The sequence below is a fragment of the Dermacentor andersoni genome, chromosome 7 (genome assembly GCF_023375885.2).
Source record: "Dermacentor andersoni chromosome 7, qqDerAnde1_hic_scaffold, whole genome shotgun sequence".
NCBI classification, from domain to species: Eukaryota; Metazoa; Arthropoda; class Arachnida; order Ixodida; family Ixodidae; genus Dermacentor; species Dermacentor andersoni.
In genome coordinates this window covers 61,931,240-61,953,911 of record NC_092820.1, presented here as the reverse complement: position 1 = coordinate 61,953,911, position 22,672 = coordinate 61,931,240, and the positions used below count along the sequence as shown (strand labels likewise).

Below are 22,672 nucleotides of genomic sequence, written 5' to 3'. Positions count from 1 at the left end.
TGTCAAAACTTTGAACCCGATAACTATGTTGTGATAGGCATCAAGTGAAGCCAGGTGTCTTATACTCCATTTCATTCGTAACAGACAATGATATGAAGGCTGTAAAGATGATTCTCAATGCTTGCATTCATGACCCAAAAGTAGTGTGTCTAATATAAAATAAAGACATAGGGCATCCGTTACGTAACACAACATAACGTGAAAGTGACGCTAAAGAGGAAAATATTTTAAACTGTATTAATAAATCAAGTTCCTACAATATCATAAAAGCCACCCTTACTGTCAGGAAGATGCCTGGTAAGCCAGAAAAGATGTAGAAATGAAAGACAGGTGGCAACATTGCGTTGAAATTTCCACACCAGCTTGCAGTGAGGTCTTGGATTTTGACAGCATCTGTTCGAGCCTAGTTATATATACAACATATAAGTAGTACGTCCACAAGTTGTAGTTGTAATGTGCAAAGTAGTCATTTCATAAGGAGCGCCGGAAATAATAAAAAAGCGCACTTAAATACCTGCAGAGTGACACTTTATGACCGCACTACTTGTTTAGCTTCTGTAGTATAGCCTAACAAATATAAAATCGAGTGTACATATTTGGCAACAGTCAGTGAATGGCATTGCATCGACCCTTTGTCTTACCTTTCTTGACAGCATGTGTCGCAAAAAAAGGGAGTAGTACACTCAAACTTCATTATAGTGAATGTGGATATAATGATTTATTGGATATAACGAAGTACGGTAATAACATGTTACTCGCTGATGTCAGTGCACAACGAATATATATGCTTATGATGAATATCTGATGTAGCGAAGGTGTTCTCGTGTTGTTTGCGACTTCATTATACTGAGGTGTAACTGTAGCTGGCCGGTTGACCGAGGAGTTTTTTTTTGTAGTAGGTTTATTTTGCCTGGGGATGTCATGTGCTGCAGCTGTTTATAGAAGTTATTGTGCCACATAAACAGTGGCAAAAAAAAGAAAGTGCTAGCTGTGTTTAGTATGTGACCTGAAACAGAAACGCAGGAGACAGGTTCCACCCTCCAGTGTAAAGTGCATGCGTCATTTGATTAGTATTGCATACATGCTTTTTTTTTTGCAATCTTGTAAAGGCTGTCTTATTATCAATTTTCTGCTCACATAGTTTTGAACTAGATTGAAAGGCAACATGTCTAACACAAGAAAGCTGCACGCATAGACGTCCTTTCATAACTTTTTTTTTTTTTCAGAGAGCCAGCATTGTACTTCCTTCTTAAATTTGATAAATTTCTTATGAAAGGGCTGGATTTCTTGAGGCCTCGCTGGCTTTAGTTATACTATCACAATATGTGTGCTAACTTTCTAATAAAGTTGGTTAGTGAATTTTACATAAGCCCTCTTATTTTTCATCAATTACCATGAAATTCCTGATGCCTTCTCCCACAAACAGTGGCAGAAGTGGCAGTGGCAGAAATAACCTCTGTTTTTGAAATACTCTCTGATCTTTAAGAATCACCTAAAGTGTTTTTTTGAAACGTGTAGTGTATACACAAGCGCTGACACAAAGCATGAAAGATGTGAAAGAACGAAAATAACAAAGGTCCGATAGATGTCTAATAGGCGTCTAATAGGCGTCTGGTAGGCGTGCATGAGTCGAACAATTGCACCTGGTCCTCCTGATGACAAAGGGGTCAAAGTGGGTCTCCAAGGTGTTGCCCGCTTTGTTTGGGACAGGAGGTACATGAAACGTGGCAGTTTGTCACGTGACTATGGCGTCGGGTGCATCTCACGAGAGACGAGTGCACCAGCCGGCTGGTGGTCAGACAAAATGCATCTGGGGCTGGAAATAATTTGGGCCAAGCAGAAGAGCTATATGGCTTGCACCAACAGGTGATGCACCACCAAACGAAAAAAAAATTTCGCTCTTTAGAGAGATTCAGGATATTGGCTCAAAAGTTTGGGGCCCCATTGAGTTCTTTTGCTCAGCTGAACTACGGTAGGCAAGAATGGCAAGCTTTAGAATGCGGTCTCGTTGTCCTGTTTTGCATCTTGCAGCTGCGTAGCCCACTGTGGCTGGAAAGGAAGCCCACCGCAAAGTACAATAAATAGTTTAGAGTCAGTACTGTACTAGCGTTACAGCACATACCAAACAATCGCAATGCAGAAACACAGGCACCGAGTGAGTGCTGACAACTTTTGGCGCTAAACAGTTTCCCGTCAACATGTGTCTTGTTCATATCCTTGTGCCTGCAATCTGATTGTGTGCTTTACACTAAATTTCATGTAAGCAATGCACCATCTGGCTTAGCTAAAGTATTCAAGTCAATAGCATGTGCTGCAGACAGAAGTGCGGCTGTGTAGCTACGATGAGCATCTGTTGCAGAGATGGTGTTGCTTTGTTGCTGACCCAAGTGCAAGACGGCACAGCTTGTTGGTGCAACTGGTGCAAGTTTGGAGGCATGATAGCACCACGAAGAAAGTGCTTAGGGATTCTGTCTTGGAGTTCCTTGTGTGCTTTTAAACCCCATTTTTCATAGAATAAGTTTGCAAACTCTGCTTGCAGCTTTGTTTGTGCAGTGTTGCACATGTGGCAAAATGGCTGCTGTGTCCCTTTGTGCACGTGATTTTGTTGTGCTCATATTAGCGAAATACCAAAGGTAATGGAAAAGTGGGTGCAAAATTTAAATGCAGTAGCATTGCTGGGCTCACAATTAGAGTTTAATGTTCTCACATCATGTTCGTCTATGCTTGTCGAAACGCCAAAAGCTATTTTTGTGATATTTTTCTCTGTTCCTCATTCGGCCATTGACCTGCTATGCCTGCGTGCAGGTACAGAATGCAGGAGTCACTGCACCATCGTTCATGTGCTGTTGTTACATTCTTTTCCGTAATTTTTCCAGCCACATATTTTCCAGCCTCATTTTTCCAACCACAGATAACCCTATCAAAAGTATGTAATATTGATAATACTGTATGAGACGGCGAATGGAATGACAATGGCAACGGACACTTTAAACCGGATGTAAGTGTCACGAAAGGATGGTCTATGGTTGCAGCCAAAGAGGGCCTCAGACGCAAGATTATTCTCTGTCCTTTTTGAAAAGCGGCATTGATGCAACAGATTTGTATTTTCTAATTATATTTAAATTCAGATATGTGCCTTTTCAGGGTGACCTCTATGAACAAAGGTGAACTTGAGAACCACGCTCCATCTAACTGCATGATTTCACTTTACTGGCATATTCTGGTATTACTAAATTGGCAATAATGATTGGTATCTGTATCTCTGACAAAAGAAAAAGAAAAAGGAGAACCATACTGAAGGTTGTTGCGTGCATAGTATCCATATTGTTAATGTGGGGTAGTAGCACATCATGGAAATGAGTAGTAAAAAAAAAAAACATTTTAGATGACTTGGACACAGCAGAAATTTTATGGTTATGCGATTCTAAAGGAGGCAAGCATGTGACGGTACAGATGATGTCTGTATTGGAAAGCAACACATACTGCTTTCGATGCAACTGGTAATTCCATTGCGAACCTGCTCTCGCATGTCTCGCAGGAGCCGTGGCCATCGGGTCCACCACACGAGAATGGTCACGGCGTACATGACAGCCGAGGTGACAGCAATGCTGCCAGGGACGGCACATTGGAGGCCATTGCCAGCACGGCGAGGCTACCAGCCACGAGTTACGCCATGCTCGAGACCGACATCCTGGGAGACGGCCCAGGTGAGGACAGAGATAGCAAGTTGGTCAAAAGTCACTGCAATTAATATTTTGAGAGAACACCAAAGAAAAATAAGCTGTATTAGTAAATTATGCTTTTGTTATCGGGAACCGACAACTCTTACCAAGTGAGAGAAGACGTGGCAAGCGAGAAAAAAAGGTTGGTGATGCTGCCCTGCCCGTGCCAGCTCACCATGATGTCATGTATTTTAGTAGTATCTGCTCGAGTCTAGTTACCTGTTCAATGGTACGGATGGTCTATTCTAGTTGACATTAAGAATAAGAGATGTAGCTGGGCAGGTCATATTGTGTGTAGGGCAATAACTGGCGGACCATTAGAGTTAAAGAATGGGTACCAAGGGAAGGGAAGGGTAGTCGAGGATGGCAGAAAACTAGGTGGGGTGATGAAATTAAAAAATTTTCAGGTGCAAGTTTGGATCAGCTAGCGTAAGACAGGGGTAATAAGAGATCTCTGGGAGAGGCCTTCGTCCTGCAGCATACGTAAAATAGGCTGGTCATGATGATGGTAACAGATGGACTACGTTGCATATTAAAGGTACGAAAGTCACAGTCTTTGTTCTTAAAGCAGGACCTGGTTTGTAGAAACAAGTATAAATGTCCATTATTTAGGGCATTCTGGTGTTTGGAACCACATTTTCTAGGGTTTAGACATAGCTTCTTTTAACTTTTCATGCCTGCCAATTGGCTGCGAAACCAGTAGAAGTCAGCCGTCGACCTCGACGATATGTGACACTGTGATCCCAGACTTGGAGCAGATGACTCCCTTGGCCTGAACACTGTTTACGTCGAGCAACATTGTCGTTTCCGCACTCCTTGGATAATCTCGGATAATATAAGCAAGCATTTTTTAAGTGTGAGCATGCGTATATAGCGCATACACTGGAAGTAATGAACGGTTGAAAACGTTGAGGCACCACTTATTCCTCAGGAGTTATATTTAAAGCTTCAGCACATTGCGGGAAGGTGGCTTTGTCACAAAAATCTCGGCCACGTCATACTTGTCCGTAATTTTCATTGCATAATTCACGAATAAGGGCCTAAAACACAGTGTTATTGGTCCCTTGTCACATTTGTCTAATGCATCGGAACACGCCTGTCAGTCACCAGGGAGTTATGTCCCTTTGAAACTTCCAGGGAGATGGCACAATGACGCATCAAAGGGGAAGAAACAAACATTCTCTCCGTTGATTTGTAGCGAAGACGTCGCTTACCCACTGTAGAAACCCACATCACTGTGAACACATTAAAAGCAGAAAAATGTCATATTTAAAATGTCATATCAGTGATCCTTTAGAAGTGCCAGTGAAATTTTTGCCCTTCCCATTCCTGTGCCCATTCCCATTCCCATTCCTGCACCCTTCCCATTCCTGTAACTTGGTGCACACAGTGGAGACCCCTTGCAGTGGCCCAGTGGCTGTAGCATTGCGCTGCCAAGATCAAGGTTGCAGGTTCGATCCTGGACAAAGCAGCCACATTACTATGGGGCACTCGTGTACCATGCAGTGGGTAGACATTTAGGAATCTCGAGTGTTCAAAATATTCTGGCTTACCTCGTGATCCAAATTGCAGCGGAATCTTTATAAACAGAAATCGCTTAGACAGAACTGCCTCTTAGATAGAACACCATCCTCATGGTTGATTGGTTTTGTATTCGTGCAATTGCATTCAGCTCAGTCTCTCAGTAAATGGTACTCTTGATAAACTGAACCAATTTCTCTGGTCCCTTGAGGTTCTGTTTAAAGAGGGTCCACCATAACTACGGCTTGCCTTAAATCATAGCATGGTTTTGGTATGTAAAAACCCAGAATTTAAATAATTTTTTTTTTATTTCATGCGATAGAGGACCACGATGCCCGGGAGGGCAGTGCGACCCCGACAGGGACGCTAGAGAGGACCGGGGCAGCGGAAGAGGAGACCCTTTCCGAGACGGAGGCCCCCTCGAGGGACGCAGCGGGGCGTCCGGAGGCCCCTCCGCGGAAGAAGGAAAAGAGGCGGTCGCACCTGGTGCCCAACCTACCTATGGTGAGCGGGCACAAGGAGAATGCGTGGACAGCTGTGATGTGATGTAGCGAAACCAGAAATAGTTTTGTGCCATCTGGCGTTTATTACGGTAGCGACTATTTACACGGGCTCTCAAAGCCCGTTTGTGCCATCAGTGCTGTCGTGCTAATCTAGTATCGATGCCACATGCAAAGTGTGTATGGGGAGGGTTAGAAGGTCTCCAGAGGCACCAAATGCGCTTGCCTGCAAAACAACAAGCCCAGTGAACGCATTTTCATGCCCCACTCAATCGGTCCTGCAGCAGAGCCAGGGCAGCGTTCTGGCTTCCACTGCTGGCGTGAGCGTCGCACGCACGCACATTTGCGTTTTCGCCGCGCAGCTGTGCGCATGTCACACCCTGGTGCACACACTGGTCTGAGTGGAACCGACTGGAAACATCAAGCTAAACATATACAATGCTTTTTCTTTTTTTTTTTCAGAAGGCTATCATTTTCGATCGGTCTCACCTCGCGCAGTATCGATGTGGGATGCTGGTAAAGTCACTGCCGGCATTCCTCATCGTGCTAGGGTTGCAACATGCCTGCCTTCTGCCAGGGCACCTTTCCTGCAGCACAGTAGAAGTTGCAAGTCACGTCACGTCTTCTCTGTGTACCGTAACAACAACGTGCGATCATCTCAAGCACAACACTATGCTTTGCTATTGCTGTCAATGCTTTAACTTTTGGCAATTTTCTTGAGCTTTGTGTCTAAACTGTAGCCTAAGCCTAAGCCCTAGCTGGCGTGCCGATGTGACATGATAAATGTTGGACTAGTTTGAGCCATTTTTGGACGATAAAAGGTCTAAAAACTTCTTAATGTTTACTCTTTGGTGCCTATAGAATGCAGTGCAATCCTAATACCATCAAACTGCTGGTGCTTACCTTCGGTATATGCTTACCAAAGGCTGTATAAATCTGTGTAGGGGTTCCTGAGTGTTCCTGGAGTCCTTTAGATATTCCAGTAATTTACAGATCCAGCACATCTTGGCAATCGTCTTTTGTGTCGCTCCAAACAAAGCGCATCGCATGAGTCACACAGTTTTCTTCCTTCTGTTTCACGAATTCCACCTTCGACCTCAGCAGAAGCCCGTAAGCAACGGCCTTCCGCCAACGCCCAAGGTACACATGGGTGCCTGCTTCTCCAAAGTCTTCAACGGCTGCCCCCTCAAGGTCCTCTGCAGCACCAGCTGGATACACCCCGAGACCAGGGGTGAGTCTGCTGGGCGGGGGGCGTGTAGGGGCATATGCAACATTCACAGTGGAAATGGTGGGAACAGACATGTGACATTTGGGGTGGGAAAGGTACCCGCCCACTTTCCTGGGTTTTGGCTGACGCCAGTGTAGTAAATGTAAATGTGAAGGGATGCCAGTAGATTGCATAACAGCCAGTAGGTCATGGGGTAATCTGTCTGTCAGGGGCATGCTGACCCTTTCCATGGCAACTTTTCTTTTACAGAAAACCGCTAAAATGTCACAAATATTTTTATGACTAGTTGATTGTGAACAGCTTTCGTTGTTGCAATATCAGCAGTTCATTTGTTATTTTCTGTTGTCATACAGAGTCAAATATTTTTTCATGTTTCGGAGTTGCAGATGGGCGAGGCCACAGAAACACTCTATATGAAGTGCAGTATTACTTGGGAACAGAAATCAAGCGTGTGTTTGTTGTCTTCCATGCAACGCATTATTTCTGGCACTGGGAGGAAAGGAAGTCGCAGAGGTGCCAGCGCCAACACATTTTTGTCGAGCCACGTCCATGCGTGAGAGGCTGTTGTCAGAGGCTCTAAACCTTCCTCGCAATCGTCAGTACTTACTTGAAGCTTTGAACACAACTCACTAAACCTTTCCAAGTCTTTATTGTCTACTTGGAGTGAACAAGCTCCCGAGATTGCCACGATTTTGGCACTGGAAAAGGCAGCTGTCATTGTTGCAGCCACCTCATTCTGCGCTGCAGTTTTTAAAACCCAGGGGAGCCGGACTACCACTTCCTTTCTGTCTACTGCAAGCTAAAAAAAATCTGATGCTTTGGTTATTATCTCGCTCATGTAGTTACCACGTTTATGCAACTGATGCCCGAATCACTGGTGAAATTGTATTTAAACACATTCATGGCATAACATGATAGCCAGCAAGATGGTTATGAGAGCATGCCGAATCATTTTAATTTTTAAAACACACAAGCCTCAATACCGCAAGGATTTCACTCCATGCATCTTCCAACTGCAACAGCAACTTAATGCTGGCTCAAAGGCACAGTGGACAATCTGAGGATGACTCGAAATTAGAAGTGGTGCGGAACCCCACATTGTTTACCTTGTTTGAGTGATGCAGTGATTTATGCACTTCTGTTCTCATTTCTGCGTAATATACTTTGTGTACCCATTCGGGCAATTCATCAAAGTGCTCCTTGTGTAAGCATTTCTGTGGGAATAGGGAGAGGGGAAGGGTTCCACAGCACTCTGGGATAACTGGTGTGGCTCCCCAAGGCGGGAAAATTTGAGAACCCCTGCTCTACAGCATGGGAATGTCTGTTACTACGTTCAGAAAGTGTTCCAGCGTCCCCTTCAAGGGTGCAGATTGGCTAGCCAAAGAATTGAGGTGTAAATTTGATAACGGCACTGATACATTTGAGGGGTAAGAACTGCAGGACATCAGTGAGTGTTGTTTGACTCGAGAGGGTCAAGGTGGGAGCGGGAATTCTTTGAGGTCATGTAGTACGTAATCCATAGGACAGGAGATAATCTGCAGATCATGAGGCCATCATGGATACGGAGTGTGATCCAAAGAGTTGAGGACATAAACTTTTGAATGTGGCAGTTGATGCGTTTTGCGGCAGCCGCATTCTGATGGGCTCAGAATGAAAAAAACGCCTATGTGCCGCGCATCGGGTGCACGTTAAGAAACCCCAGGTGGTCAAAATTAATCCAGAGGGGCGCCTCATAATCGGAACTCACTGTAGGGTGCCTCATAATCAGAATGTGGTTTTGGCATGTTAAACCCCAGAATGTTTTTTTTTTTGTTTCAGCAGTCTTTTTTTTTGCTTTTTGCTTTGCATTACCCACAGATCAACACATCCTGTTTGGCTGTGAGGAGGGCATCTACACACTCAACCTCAATGAGATTCACGACTCCTGCGTGGACCAGGTATGCATGCACTCAGCTTTACCACTTACCTCGTACTGCTTACCTTGTTTCTGGCTCTGAGGGTAAACCCATGTTCTCCTATGGTTCCCATGGTTCAAAGCTATTCACTTTCCATGCTCTTTGATTAGTGATGCTATTGTTGCGCATGCTCTGCTGGTCTTGCTGGGACTACACCGTTTCTAATAAAGCTCAGTTGATACTCCAGTCATTGTGGTGTGAATCTCTCTTCTTGTCCTTTGTGTTTTGTGACTGTTTTTTTCTTTCAATTAAGTGAAAAGATCGAGGCAAGTCAAAAGAAACCTCACATGATGTGGGTGACGAAATTCTGGCAATGACACATTAGGTGGGTGGGAGGGGTAGGCTTTGGCATCACCGAGGTGGGGGGGGACTCATTCCCCCCCCCCCCCCCGAAAACTCCGGCAGGGGCTCGGGCCCCAGAGCCCCCCTCCCCCGTAGTCAGCGCCCATGGCTCCAAGAATGAGATATATGTGCTATAGACTGCTCCAAAGTCAGAACTTGTATGCTCCAGTCTGCTCCAGAATGAAGTTTTACCTGCTCTAAAAAATTGTTGGAAATTGCTGAATTGCTACCCCTGATTGCATTACAAGGAAGCTGTAATATCAACCAGTATTGAAAATACATATGAGCTGGTGAGCTAAATTTTAAGGATAGATGAGCTAATGAACAAAAGATTAGTCGTGCAAAAGGCATGCTGCTACAGGTTTCAAAAGACGAGAGAAAAAGAAATAACGCACATGCATCCACTTGCTCAAGTACTCGAAAAGGGGCCACAGTGAAATGAACAAAGTGGAAAGCAGAGTTGTATGGCACCGTCAACAAACAAATTGGTGCAGCCAAAGGATGGATAACGTCTTCTCTTTACTTATGGTGCCATACAGCTCCACTTTCCGTTTTGTTCATTTCATGATGCTCACTGTTGCCTCTTTCCAAGCATTTGTGTGAGTGGATGTATGTGCGATTTTTTTCTTGTCCTTTGATGTCTTGCTATACAGGGTGATTGTTTCTAAGTTTTCTGCAATTTTTAAATATTGCTTGTGACAGATAGCATAATTCTTGTCCTTGAGCTGGATTATTCGAAAAGGTAGACATTACAGTCAACATTCGATTTTCCGAACTCTCTTGGGGATGTGAAAACGTCCGAAAAATCGAGCAGTCCTAAAAAAACTAATGCATGCCTTTTACTGCCCTGAAGGGTTCAAATCACCATAGGCACATCCGAAATAGCTATGAAGGCCTGCCAGCACACTTAATAGGCATGTCGGTGCTCGTGCTGTGACGGGAGATGGCAGGTGCACGCTTGTATAATTAAGGAATACGTGCAGTGTTCCGTGACAAATGCCCCTTCCTACTCATATGTTTTACTATATAACATTGCTGTATTGAGGCGAAGCTTACTTTTGGGAACCGCCATTATGCAATGCATTGTGCTTTCCGAGAACTGAGGTTGAACAGCGCGAATTAAACAGGGACACGAAGAACCAAATACCACAGACAAGCACTGACTGCCAACTGTAAGTTTATTTGAAATTCTCCGGCTATTTTATACCTTTTCCAGCATAGGTATGAATGCACCAGTTGCATATACATCTGTAAAATCAGCAACATCATAATCTTTCATGCAAAAAAGCTATTTCTTTTCCTGACACAGCAAGAGAACGAGCGCTTACACATTTATCTCCTTCCTGTCTAATGTGACATGCCTCTATTATTTTACCTTTCCCTATGAGTTTTGTTTTTTCAGATATGGGAGTGCAAGGACACTTGTTACAATGACCTGATAAATGGCTCCCATAGCCATTCTTTACGTTACTGCTGCGCTGATGAGCTCTGTCATTGAAACACTGTCCCGTTTGTCCTATATAAGTTTTTCCACAGCTCAGCAGTATCCAATAGATAATGTTGCGCCTACAGTCAGTGAAACTAGATTTTTGATAAGAGGTGCACAGATGCCTTTTGATTGTGTTCGTACAATTGCATATTGAGGAAAGCTTGCACGTGGCATAGAAAAAAAATAGCATGATGTCTATTGGAAACTTTCTTTAGGTTGTGCGACAACTTGTGCAAGTACGGCACCAAGTGCACTGTTCTCTTGTCCTTATTCTTTTCTCTGTGCGCTGGTTTCAAGCTTATTATTTTTTCTTTGTGCAACATGGCTTTGCATACTGAAGTGATGACAGGATGGGAAAATTCTGCATTCTGTAATGATGCTGTCTGACTTCGCTCACACTCGTATCGCACGACTTACTTAGTGCTGCCTTAATGCAGGTGGCTGCTATGCCCCTCTCAATCAATTTAGAGTGTACGCTGTTGTAGCTCTGTTTACACTGTACAAAATTATAGGGCCTGTCCGAAAAATCTGTCGTTGACTGTATTAGCACAAGAAATCGAGACGCATATTCATATAATTAACAATATTTTACTAATTACTTTACAGTACATATTACAACTTATAAATTGTAGCCGCTGAGTTTGAAAGAAATATCCACTTGAAATTACTCTGCAGGATGACACCAGTTTCAAAATATTACACCCCAAATGTAGGACGAAATACATGGGTGTTCTATTTTTTTAGTTTTCTTGTTCTTAAATGCATAAAAGAGCATTTGAAAAACAAAAGTAAGTGGAACAACAGTGCACTTTTATGACGAGTTTGATCACGCATGTCTGCAAACTGGTGTCATTCTGGAAATGCATTTCAAGTGGAGACGCCTTAAACTCTCTGGGTACAATTCATAAATTGCAATATTGGCTGTAACGTCTTTTTTAAGAAGTTACTTGTGCATATTTTTTTCAAATTAGTTGAACACGTGTATCCATTTCTCTTGCAAGTAATGTCTGCCTCTGAATAATCCAGCTCAAGGACTAGAATTAGGTTATGTGCAACAGGCGATACTTAAAAATTCCGGAAAACGTAGAAATGATCATCCCTGTATACTAAACCTGTAGTAGCATGGCAAACCTCTTGCTCGGCTAACTTCCCCACCTATCATCATAATTCATATCTCGGACATGCAGATATTTTCGCTACTGGTTGGTATTACGGCTTCCTTATGATGCTTTCTTGGAATAAGCAAATCATGGGCATGGCGGATGAGCTATGGGGTATGAATAAAGTACGATGACAGTGCGTGTTCAAGAGACCGTCGGCCTAGGCTAGCTATCAGGCATAACACAGCATCAGCATTCTGAGCACACTACCAAATGCAAAAAATCATATCTTTTTTATTATTACTGTACATGTCACAAGGGTGCGCTGAGTTGCTGCCACCTACTTACTGCTTGCATATCACAAGGGCCCAGAGCTCTGTTTATAACCTGGGACCCTCAATAAATTCTGTCCCCAAAATGACAGTATTTTTTCCCACCCACTTCTTCTTCCAGATCTTTCCCCGAAGGACATCTTGGATGTTTGTCATCAAAGATGTCCTAATGTCATTGTCAGGTGAGTCACATGCATTCATAGTTACTAGGCTTGTGCGATTTTTCTTTTCTCGTTTTCAAACCACAACAGAAACAAAAATATTGCAGTATAGGAGGAGCATCATTACGCAGTTATGCTTTGGTCACCAGCTCTACTGTTCACGTTTCATTTGATGTCGACAGCACATAGCCAGCTCACTCAGAACAAGAGGAACTTGTTTATGGAACTGTGGTGGCTGTGAAACACTGGAATGCCTCTTGAAAATAAGAAAGTTGTGGAAGAAAGCTTTTCTGTCTAGCAGTGCTTAATAAATCAGTTTTTACTGCTTTTGAGAAGGTTCTCTAAACTCATTGAGTGGAAAGATTGATTGCAAGGTTGAATGTGAAGGCCAAGCTGCCCTTTTTTGAAATTCATGCCAAAACCACGGTGCTCGTATGGCAATGTGTTCTTTTATTTTGGCAGCTTTGGTACAGGCAAAGTTAACATTCTCATATCCAGCTGTTGTATCCAGAACCCACTGTATTCTGGCTGGTGGTGTATTTAGCACTTAGTGACAAGATCTCCCAGAAAACGAAGGGCAGAGCAGCACTTGTAGTAGTTTTGAAATGACAGGAATCATTTTAAATTGTAATCTTTTACAGAACTGAGCATCATTTCGAAAAAACTGCAACGTTGCATATCGTTCTTAGATCCATGTTAAAAACGAATGAGGCATTATTCATTTGCCTGATTTTTCACAAAAATTTACAGCTAGCTACAGAAAGGTGTTGTAACAAAAATAAACAGTTGAAAGCCTTATAACGAAGTGCTTGGGACCTCCGAAATCCTTCACTGTACAGGACACTTCGTTGTAAAGGTCAGGCATCGCACAACTCACAAACTGTACTGAAAATATGATTTTCAGATCGTGGTGGTGTCAAATCTTAACTGCCGAAACCAGCTTCGGTGTCGGTAATGTTTGCATGTTTTGTCCTCATGTAGTGAACTACTGACATAATAACCACTAGGCATGTGCGGTTAGGGGATTTTGAGTTTGAAGGGAATTTCAGGCAAATAGTAATTTGGGACCAATATTGGATTTGAATATCAAATAGCTGTTGTGCAAAATAGCGGCTGAAAATGTGTACATACAAGAACTGCTGCATTGGGAATTAATGACTTGTTCTGTGGTAGAGTGGGTCCAGAATTTAGTGAAATAAAACTCATTAACTATACATCAAAGATACAGATAGGCTAATGAATAGCAAAGCATGATGTAACTGCCTTTGTGCATGTAGGAAGTTAATGAAAATAACACGCAAGTAAAACAATGCAAAAATTAAAAATGTAGACTATTGCAGTGACTAGAAGAAGTGTAAACAGTAGGTAGTAAGGTACCAATGCTTTTATTCTGATCAGATGTCTCGGTTACATTTATTATGCGTCTTGGTGTTTGTGCTGTGACTGAAGACTATGCAGGCACACATTTATAAGGAACGCATTTTAGGCCTTGTTACATTGCCCCTTTCTATTTATGGTATGCTTCACTGCGCGGCAGATACGCTTCACCATATTACGTGGCTGTATTGCAGTGAAGCTGAACATAGGAAAGTGATCTTCGACATTGATAAGTCTAAAATTAAATTTATTTTGTAAGAGAGTATCGAGTAGCCCTATATTCTAAACTACTATTCATGTATTTGCATGACACTAATGGCCACCTACAGTGGAGCTATCGTATTCGTTATTAGCATGTTCAATTGTGGAACAATTCCTGGACAGTGCCTAATAACTTGCATTGTACAACCAATATTTGTAATAGGGTGTCTTTCTAACGAGATTCTTTTATTTCTTTCTCCGCACCTCTTTTTGTCTTCAGTTTAGTCAGTGAACATGCTCTGCTCAACTGTCACTCTGCCAGTGGTGAAATATTTATACTCATTGGCACCAAAGAGATTGTAGATGTTTACACAGGTCTGAAAGGCAGGAAGGTTTAAAGAAGTGTGCTGCAAAGCTGTTTAAATGTTAAAAAAAAACATTATGCACGCACAATGTTTTCACAACTTGAAACTTGGACGTTCAAAAGACAGGAAATTTTCCCATGTCAAAGTTAGAAAGTTCTATTTAAAATATGTCTTCGTAGAAATATTTTTTTTTATAGTCTCCAGCTGATGCTTAAAGTTTGTTCATAAAAGTGATTGGTGGCCAGCCTCTGCCTATGTAGTGCCCGAGTTGCCTGAACGTTTCCTTTTCGTGATTGCTTTTGTCCTGCAGGCAAGAACCAGCAACTGTACAGGCATGACCTTGCTGCACTCCATGCAAGAGCCGGACAGCGATTCGGCTTGCCTGTCGGTCGGCTACCTGAACGACTAGTTCCTCGGCGGTACGCAGCCACTACGAAGGTTAGTGAAGCCAGCATATCTGCAAAACCAATATATATACCGTATTTGCTAGGCTGTACGAATACGGAATAGTAGATTTCGAATAAAATAAAACAAACGAAGCCGAATATTGAATTGAATATTAAACATCAAAAAATTTTCACAAAATTTAATGCTTACAAATTTGGGGTGAGAAAATCTAGTCTCCTAGCATTGCGTAACAAGAATGTAGCAAGCTATCAGTACCATAGATACATAGAAATCAAGATATACAGTATACAGTGTACTTTTATTAAAGGGAACACCAAATTAGTATGCCAGCCCTGATTACAGCTCACTTCTAGACTATAAAGGTCTGGAAAATATGCTTTTATCAATAAAATTATATTAAATAGAATCAAGTGGCTTTTTTCCTCTGAAATCAATTAATTAGTCACATTCTGTTGTAGTGAATACCACTGAGGTTCTTGGTTTAATAGTGGACCTGTGTTCTGCGGCAGTCTTTTACTTATTGCATAGAAAGCAAAGCTTTTCCCGTTTTTCTCTGAAATGCAGAAGGGCTATCCCAGCTTTAATGCAGGTGGTTTATCGTAAGGCCAATCTGCCCGACAGACGAAAGGACCGTACTCAATCACCACTCTGCACATAGTTGGCGCCAACGGTAAAGAGCAGGCACCATCGGCATGCAAGGTTTGGCGTGATTTCCCAACCTGGAGGGTCACAGCAAGTTTGCGATGCTAGACCCCCCCTTCTCCGTTCAGACGCTGTCTCTTGCTTTCACTTGTGAGGTAGTCTTATGTGGCTGCTGCATATAGATCTTCGTCGATTTGGCACTAAACCGTACCTTTAGTCATTGACGCCGAATGAAGCAGCGCCGAAAACACCTAATGGCCAAGGCAATGTAGCCGGGACAAAAATTCGGCGCCGGCTGATCTGATAACGAACCGTAAGCCATCACAGAATGCTTGCCGCTAATATGTCTGTACAATTGGTCCTGAGATTGCACACGTGAGTGAGATTGATGGCTGTTGAAGTGGCATGAAGTTTGTTGCCGCACATCCAACACAATTTCCGTGCCTATCAGCAGCTAATCAGCTTGATGTTAACACATTACAAAATACATTCTGCTCCTGTTGCTGTTCCCTCTGTCCAGTGTCACATTATCGTTTCGATCGGTCTCGTTGACCCAGAGGAACCTTGTACGGACAGGACCGTACCTGGCCAACACGGCACCATTCTGTGAATTGCAGCGTTCTGGCACCATGTGTGCTATCCCCACATTGGGCGAGCATCTGGGAGTGCTAGCAGTGACAAAGTCTGCTGCTTTGTCAGCTGTGGCAGCCTGTCCACGGCATGCTCGGTGGTGCCTTTGCATTGAAAGCGGTTGTGAAACGCTCGCTTGGGTGGCATCGAGCAAGAGGGGGGGCTCCGCAGCGTATCCAACATGTGGCACCGTACGGGTTTCTACACCAAATACATTGCATATTTAAAAAAATGTAATAGGATATATACGATTCACGAACTTAATTATTTGGACGTTCACTTTTCGATTCGGTGATATTTGAGTATTCGCACTCCCCTACTTTTTATACATTGTCTCTATAACGTATGTGGCTGTGCTGCGAAGACATCTGAATCATCGGGCGACGGAACAGTCAGTCGTTGACTGTTTGTTCACGTGTTTCACAGGTGGCGGACACCAAGGGTTGCATGCGGTGCTGCGTGGGCCGCAACCCGTACAATGGCTACAAGTACCTGTGCGGGCTGTCCCCTCAGGGGGTCTTCCTAATGCAGTGGTACAACCCACTCGCCAAGTTCATGCTGCTCAAGGTTGGTCACGGATTTCATCGCTGGTTTCCTCCTCTGCATGCCAGGGAGCGAAGAGAGAGGGTCAGACAGACGTTCTTGCCTTTTTGTGTGTGTGTGTGTGACTTGTGCGGGGCTCTCGACAGAATGGAGACAACGGTTTGTCCGCTTTGTAGTTTATACTTACACTGGGTTAAGTATACTTAAGAAGACAAAGATAATGATGAATAGATTGGCAAGGGAACAAGAGTTCAGGATCGCCAGTCAGCCTCTAGAGTCTGTGAAGGAGTACGTTTACCTAGGTCAACTAATCACGGGGAACCCTGATCAGGAGAAGGAAATAATTCATAAAAGAATAAAAATCGTTGGATCGCATACGGCAGGCATTGTCAGCTCCTGACTGGAAGGTTACCATCATCATTGAAAAGGAAGGTGCACAATCAGTGCATTTTACCAGTGCTGACATATGGGGCAGAAGCTTGAGACCAAGTTAAGGACCGTGCAAGGAACGATGGAACAAAGAATGCTAGGCATAACGTTAAGAGACAGAAAAAGAGTGGTTTGGGTGAGAGAGCAAACGCGTATAGCCGACATTCTAATTGACATTAAGAGGATAAAATGAAGCTGGGCAGGTCATGTAATGCGCAGGTTAGATAACCGTTGGACCATTAGGGTTACAGAATGGGTACCAAGAGAAGGGAAGCGCAGTTGAGGACGGCAGAAGTCTACGTGGAGCTATAAAATTAGGAAATTCACGGCCGCTAGTTGGAATCGGTTGGCGTAAGACAGGGATAATTAGAGATCACAGGGAGAGTCCTTTGTCCTGCCGTGGACATAAAATAGGCTGATGATGATGATGATGATGAGTATACTTAAGCATGCCAGCACTTCTAGAAATTGAAGGTGTCTAATATGTATGTCTCTAAAAGAGGAACAACATGCTGAAACATATCTTCTTCAGGTGTTTTCCTGTGCATAATCATTCTTATAAAACGTAGTTGCTAATCAGTGCTTGTCCTGTGCACTTCCTTTCCTGCTGTCACCATACATTTTTTTTGTGGGGAGCACTGCACAAATCGCAGGCTGAATGCTTATCAATTTGTTCAGTTCTCGACCTTTATGAAGATGTTCGTGCACGGGCGCTCTCGTGGACAGCGAGATGTGCGAAGTGAATTTGAGTGTCTCGGGCCATTCCGCCATGCAGTCCACACTGTACGTCACTCGCCCACTGCTCCACAGTGGCCAAAGCGGCCCGCCTCGTACACCCAGTCGACGTTCTCGAAGGCTCTGAAGCATCTCTCCACCGGGAGGTTGTTTTCCACTTTAGAAAACAAGATTGCTTTCCGTTTGAGCAACATTAAGTTTGTGGAGGAATTTTCAGCATTTGATGCACCTGGTGCACTTACAAAAGCAGGAACTTTCATAGCAGTAGAGCAAGCTTTGTTATATGAGCATACAAAGCCTTCAGAAAACAGGCAGCAAGCTTGTGAGCCAATTGCCTATTTACTTTCTTGTAATGCCCCTTGTGTGCATTTTGTGTGGCGCGCATACTTCTGAGACCTGCTCCTCCTTTTCCTTCCTTCACCGTGACATGAAGCAGACGACACAGCCTGAAACATGTGTTTCAATCGCACTCCCACAACACCGCATAAACGGCAAGCAATTGATCTCACTAGAGTTGGTGTATACTGTGGTATAAAAGCTATAAACGGGGATAAGGTGCCTCAGAAAGGCTCCTTATCCCTGTTTATAACTTTTATACCACAGTGTGCTACTCCATCTGTCAGCCCCCTTCTTGACTTTAGGGTTAGTGCATAGGCTCCAGCAGGGAGCCAGAGTTGCACATCTGTTTTTCATGCCCCACTTGCACAGCCCTTTGGCAAGCACTAGCATATGGAACTTTAAAGGGACACTAAAGCAAAACAATAAATCAGTTTAGACTAATGAAGCATTGTTTGAGAACCCTGCAGGCAGTCATTTCAAAAAAATATTTTGATTATTAGATGAGAAACTGAAGGTCCAACTATCAGAATTTGAATTTCGCGCCGAAACCCCAGCGCCGGTACGTCAGCGTGACGTCAGGTAATCCAAAGTATGTTCCCCATTTGGGCCGCGTTGGCTGAATAAATGTTCCCGAAACTTGCCATGTTTAATATTTGGTTCCTTTAGAACACAATGTAGTCAGTCTGTACCGCTATATATAATTAGTAGGCCCTAGAATATGCCGTCAAAATCCAAGACGTCAGAGCCCCTAGGTGCAGGAACTTAAGTAGGCGTCGCCACCCGTATTTCGTTATTGCGCTTTTTCTGGCTTACCAAACGTCTTATCGTCGTAAGTGTGGTGTTTTTGGTCTTGTAAAATGGTAATTTACTGATGCAGAAGAAATCATTTTTCACTTTAGTGTCCCTTTAACATTCAGCAGAGAAGTCAGCTCAACAACCGTACTGCCCTTGCTGTGCTGGCTTCGATGCTGATGAGAGCACCAACACTTGTAACACTTGTTTGTTTTATTTATTTATGGCATTAAATGGTCTTGTCGTAGTGTTCACAGTATACTAGACACATAGAATTGTCGTTCCGGCTGTTCAACATAAACGAAAATACAGCAGCCTGCAAGCACAATGTACGAAAATGCTGGTGTTCGTCACGTGATCTATTGGCAGTTGGAGACGCCATTGATGCAGAGACATTTATCTGTTCAATATCATCAAACACACTTTTTCAGGAGGTGAATTTCATGTGTGCAATCAGCAATTGTTATCCGAGCCTCAATAGTAGCAATGGACAATAAAGTGCCGAAGGTTGTTTCACACTAATTAGCCCAGCTCCTGCAACCACAAGTGGCTTTCCCACATAAAAGGGGATCGCGAGATGATGAACCCTTGCGCGATGCTGCTTCCTTCAGATAGTAAACGAGTTAGAAGCTGACCAATGTGTCATCCATTTGCAGCCGAATGCAAAAGTGGCATACAGTGCAGTCCACTTGTAATGATATCAAGAATAAAAATCCAATTGTTATAACCGATCATCGCTATATCTGGACTGCTGCAAAAAAATATGCTGCCGAACATATCTATGTCGCTCTGAAACCAAATTTGCCACTTGCACTAAAAGATAGACGTTTTGGAAAGTAGGCTGTGAAAAATAGAATGTTTATTTATACCTCTAACAGTTTGTCAATCGTTAGGCAGCTGAAATAGTCAGAAATCTGCACTTGCTTTCGCAGCAGTTTCAGGTTCACAACCACGGTGTGCATCACATCCAGCTGCTGCATTGGGCGACTAAATCAGTGAGCGACTCGATAAACGACAGCGCACCCTCACGAACGTCGGAGACGGTGTCACAGACGGGCCATTGGCAACCTCATAGCTCTGCCGCTGCCGTCATCGCCTCTGTCACACAATGCCACCGTCGGCGATCACCCCGTCGGATATCTCTTCGCAAAACAAGGCAGCACCAGCTGCACTCGAAAACTCCTCCGTCGAAGCACCACCTGGTACATCGTCAGTAGCCACATGCTTCCAGAGCTAGTAATGTCAGTGACTTCCACCGTCTTGGTTTCGCCATCGTGGGAGGTTTCACCCAGGCACACAAAGTCCAGTTTTTCTGTTGGTTAGCACGGCCAGTTGTTCCAGCCTTCACAATCACGGTGCTCCCAGTTTTCAGAATCGTTGATATCGTCGACTGCACGAGCTCGTACTTGTTTGAGTCTTGCAAAATTTGCAGCTTCGTCTCAAGTGACACAGCTTTGCGCTTCGTTGGCGGCATCTGCAGTCCGCTGCTTCGGGGCTACTTCCACAGTGCATTTCCACGCTTGCTGAGAGAGAGATTCTAGAAGGGGCAGATGCCGCTTTGCCTTTTGCTTTTTTTTTTCCTCTTCTTTTTTCTAGACGCATGGGGGACCTAGACACAAAGAAGCTGGCATCGTCTTGTGACACACTGCGCCAACTTACGATGCTCTTCGTGGCTTTCGCACTCTGCGCACAGGTGGGACGTGCTCAGCAAGAATGACAGTATAAACAAACTTGCATAGGCAAACTTTTCGCGCCATCTCAGCATCATTCGTTTAAGGGGAACTTAGCAAAACAACTTTCACAATTGTTCTGCATGGAAAACGCCATCCAGAAGGCAGAATTTTGATCATTCTATCCAATATGCATTACATAACATATTGTTATATGTGGTTTCCTTTTTCTATTTTTCTCATAGCCCCAATGCATAAGTTGATACTCTTAAGTCTACTCATCGTTATAATCAATATATTGTTACATGCGGTATCGTTATAAGTGGACTCCACTGTACCACGTGGGTACCACTGTATGTGCCACTGTAGAAGCCACTATGGGTGCCATAGACAGATGGGCTGACCATTATAATTCTGGATATTCCTGAAACACATATAGTCAACGTTCATTTTTTTGGACTCCCTAGGGGCCGCGAAAGTGTCCAGAAAATCAGGCAGCCCGAAATAATGAATGCATGCCTTTTACGGCCCGGAAGGGTTCAAATCGCCACAGGCACGTCCGAAATAGCTGTGAAGGTCTGCTAGCACACTTATTCTTTGTATTGGTGCTCATACTGTGACAGGAGATAGCGGGTGCACGCGTGTATAATTAAGGAATACATACCGTGTCCCGTGACAATTGCCCCCCTTCCACTCTTGGTATGCATCACTGCGTAACGTTGCTGTATTGAGGCGAAGCTGACTTTTGGGAACAGGCATTATGCAGCGCGCCATGCTTTGCGAGCTTCCAAGACATTGGCGAGGATTACAAAGCCGGAGTTGGTGCCATTGCTAATAGCGCCAAATCGTTTCAATGAAAAACATGGCACCGAAGAGAAAGAAGCTTGGTAGCGAACATAGAAGTAGCTAGGCCTATCATTGCCGCGGTGGTGGCTGCCAGTGGATATGTGTGCTAGAGCGCCTGTTTGAGGCGGTGAGATAACCAAAATGGTGGTGGTCGTGGCTTCAGTAATGCCGTTTCGGACCTGTGGTTATTGCAAAAAGTCCGGAAAATCATATGGCAAAGGGTTTTCTTTTGCTTCCTAAGTTTCAGACATTCTTACACATTGACTCCATGGGTTACGTGTGGTGCCGTGAAGGCGTCCGAGTTATCTTGCATGTCAGAAAAATTGGGCGTCCGGAAAATCGGTCGTTGACTGTAGATCAAGCTATCTAATACATGGAAGTATACGGTACATTTTGAGCAACTTTGATGTTTTTTGCACTCCTGGTCTTATTCAATGCATGAAATGACCTCAGTATGGACAAGATCATTCATAACTCTCTTTTCCTTCTTTTTTCTAGCAATTTGAGTGCATGGTTCCAGCGCGGTTAAGCGTGTTTGAGATGATTATCACACCTGACCTGGACTACCCTATCCTCTGTGTTGGTGTCCGGAAAGGGTAAGTTGCATACCGTGACCATTGCAGCACCTTAAACGTGATTATGTAGTGCCCTGTAAGGCAGTCAAGCTCCACTCGTTACAGTTGAGTCTCGCTATAGCAAACATCATTGTAAAGAATTATTGGAATATAATGAAGTAAAGGAAGATGTTTTTTGGGTATCAAATATAATGAACATATTTTCATGTCGGATGTGAATTCGTATAACAAGGTTAAACTGAATTGCAAAGCAGCACCTTACCCAAAAACATGCTTATTATTACTGATATTTAGTATAACAGCTCAGTAAGATATCTGTAAAGAGGTAATTTTCAGGAACATGGTAAGGAAACACCGTAAGTGGAAAATAAGGTTCGAATTGTGAGTGTGCGAATAATCGGATATTGCCGACTCGAATTGAACTATCAAATAATTTGATTCACGAATCGAATAGCTGCTATTCGATTTTTTGAATATTCAATACATTGGGTGAGCAGACCTCCACAGAGTGACATGTCACGTGCATCGCAAAGCCCCTTGCGCTCGTTGTTGCCCAAGCGAGCTTTTCGCATCGATTGCGCTGCAAAACAAGTGCCAAGCTCGCCACAGACAGCTGGCCTCGGCAACAGACTTTGGCACTGCGAGCACTCCCCGACATTGGCCCAATGTGGGAATCGCACTCAGAGCGTTAAAACGCCACAATTTGCAGAATGGTGCCATGTTGGAAGAGCTCGTCTCTTGTCATTACAAGGTTTGTCTGGGTCTACAGG

The 22,672-nt window shown here is 43.7% G+C and overlaps 1 protein-coding gene across 13 annotated transcripts in view; it reads left to right on the top strand.

Moving 5' to 3' along the window:
* Nucleotides 1-22,672, top strand: part of hppy (MAP4K3-like protein hppy) — a 210,819-nt gene that overhangs the window by 156,225 nt on the left and 31,922 nt on the right. For 8 of the 13 annotated variants that reach the window (XM_055072865.2, XM_055072864.2, XM_055072858.2 and 5 more), the window contains 8 exons: nucleotides 3,539-3,707; nucleotides 5,566-5,747; nucleotides 6,845-6,974; nucleotides 8,829-8,908; nucleotides 12,311-12,371; nucleotides 14,604-14,731; nucleotides 16,400-16,600; nucleotides 21,826-21,923. In XM_055072865.2, the coding sequence (XP_054928840.2) occupies nucleotides 3,539-3,707; nucleotides 5,566-5,747; nucleotides 6,845-6,974; nucleotides 8,829-8,908; nucleotides 12,311-12,371; nucleotides 14,604-14,731; nucleotides 16,400-16,600; nucleotides 21,826-21,923 (1,049 nt within the window). The remainder of the gene's footprint in view (nucleotides 1-3,538; nucleotides 3,708-5,565; nucleotides 5,748-6,844; nucleotides 6,975-8,828; nucleotides 8,909-12,310; nucleotides 12,372-14,603; nucleotides 14,732-16,399; nucleotides 16,601-21,825; nucleotides 21,924-22,672) is intronic. The other 5 variants (XM_055072867.2, XM_055072866.2, XM_055072859.2 and 2 more) reach the window with 3 other exon arrangements.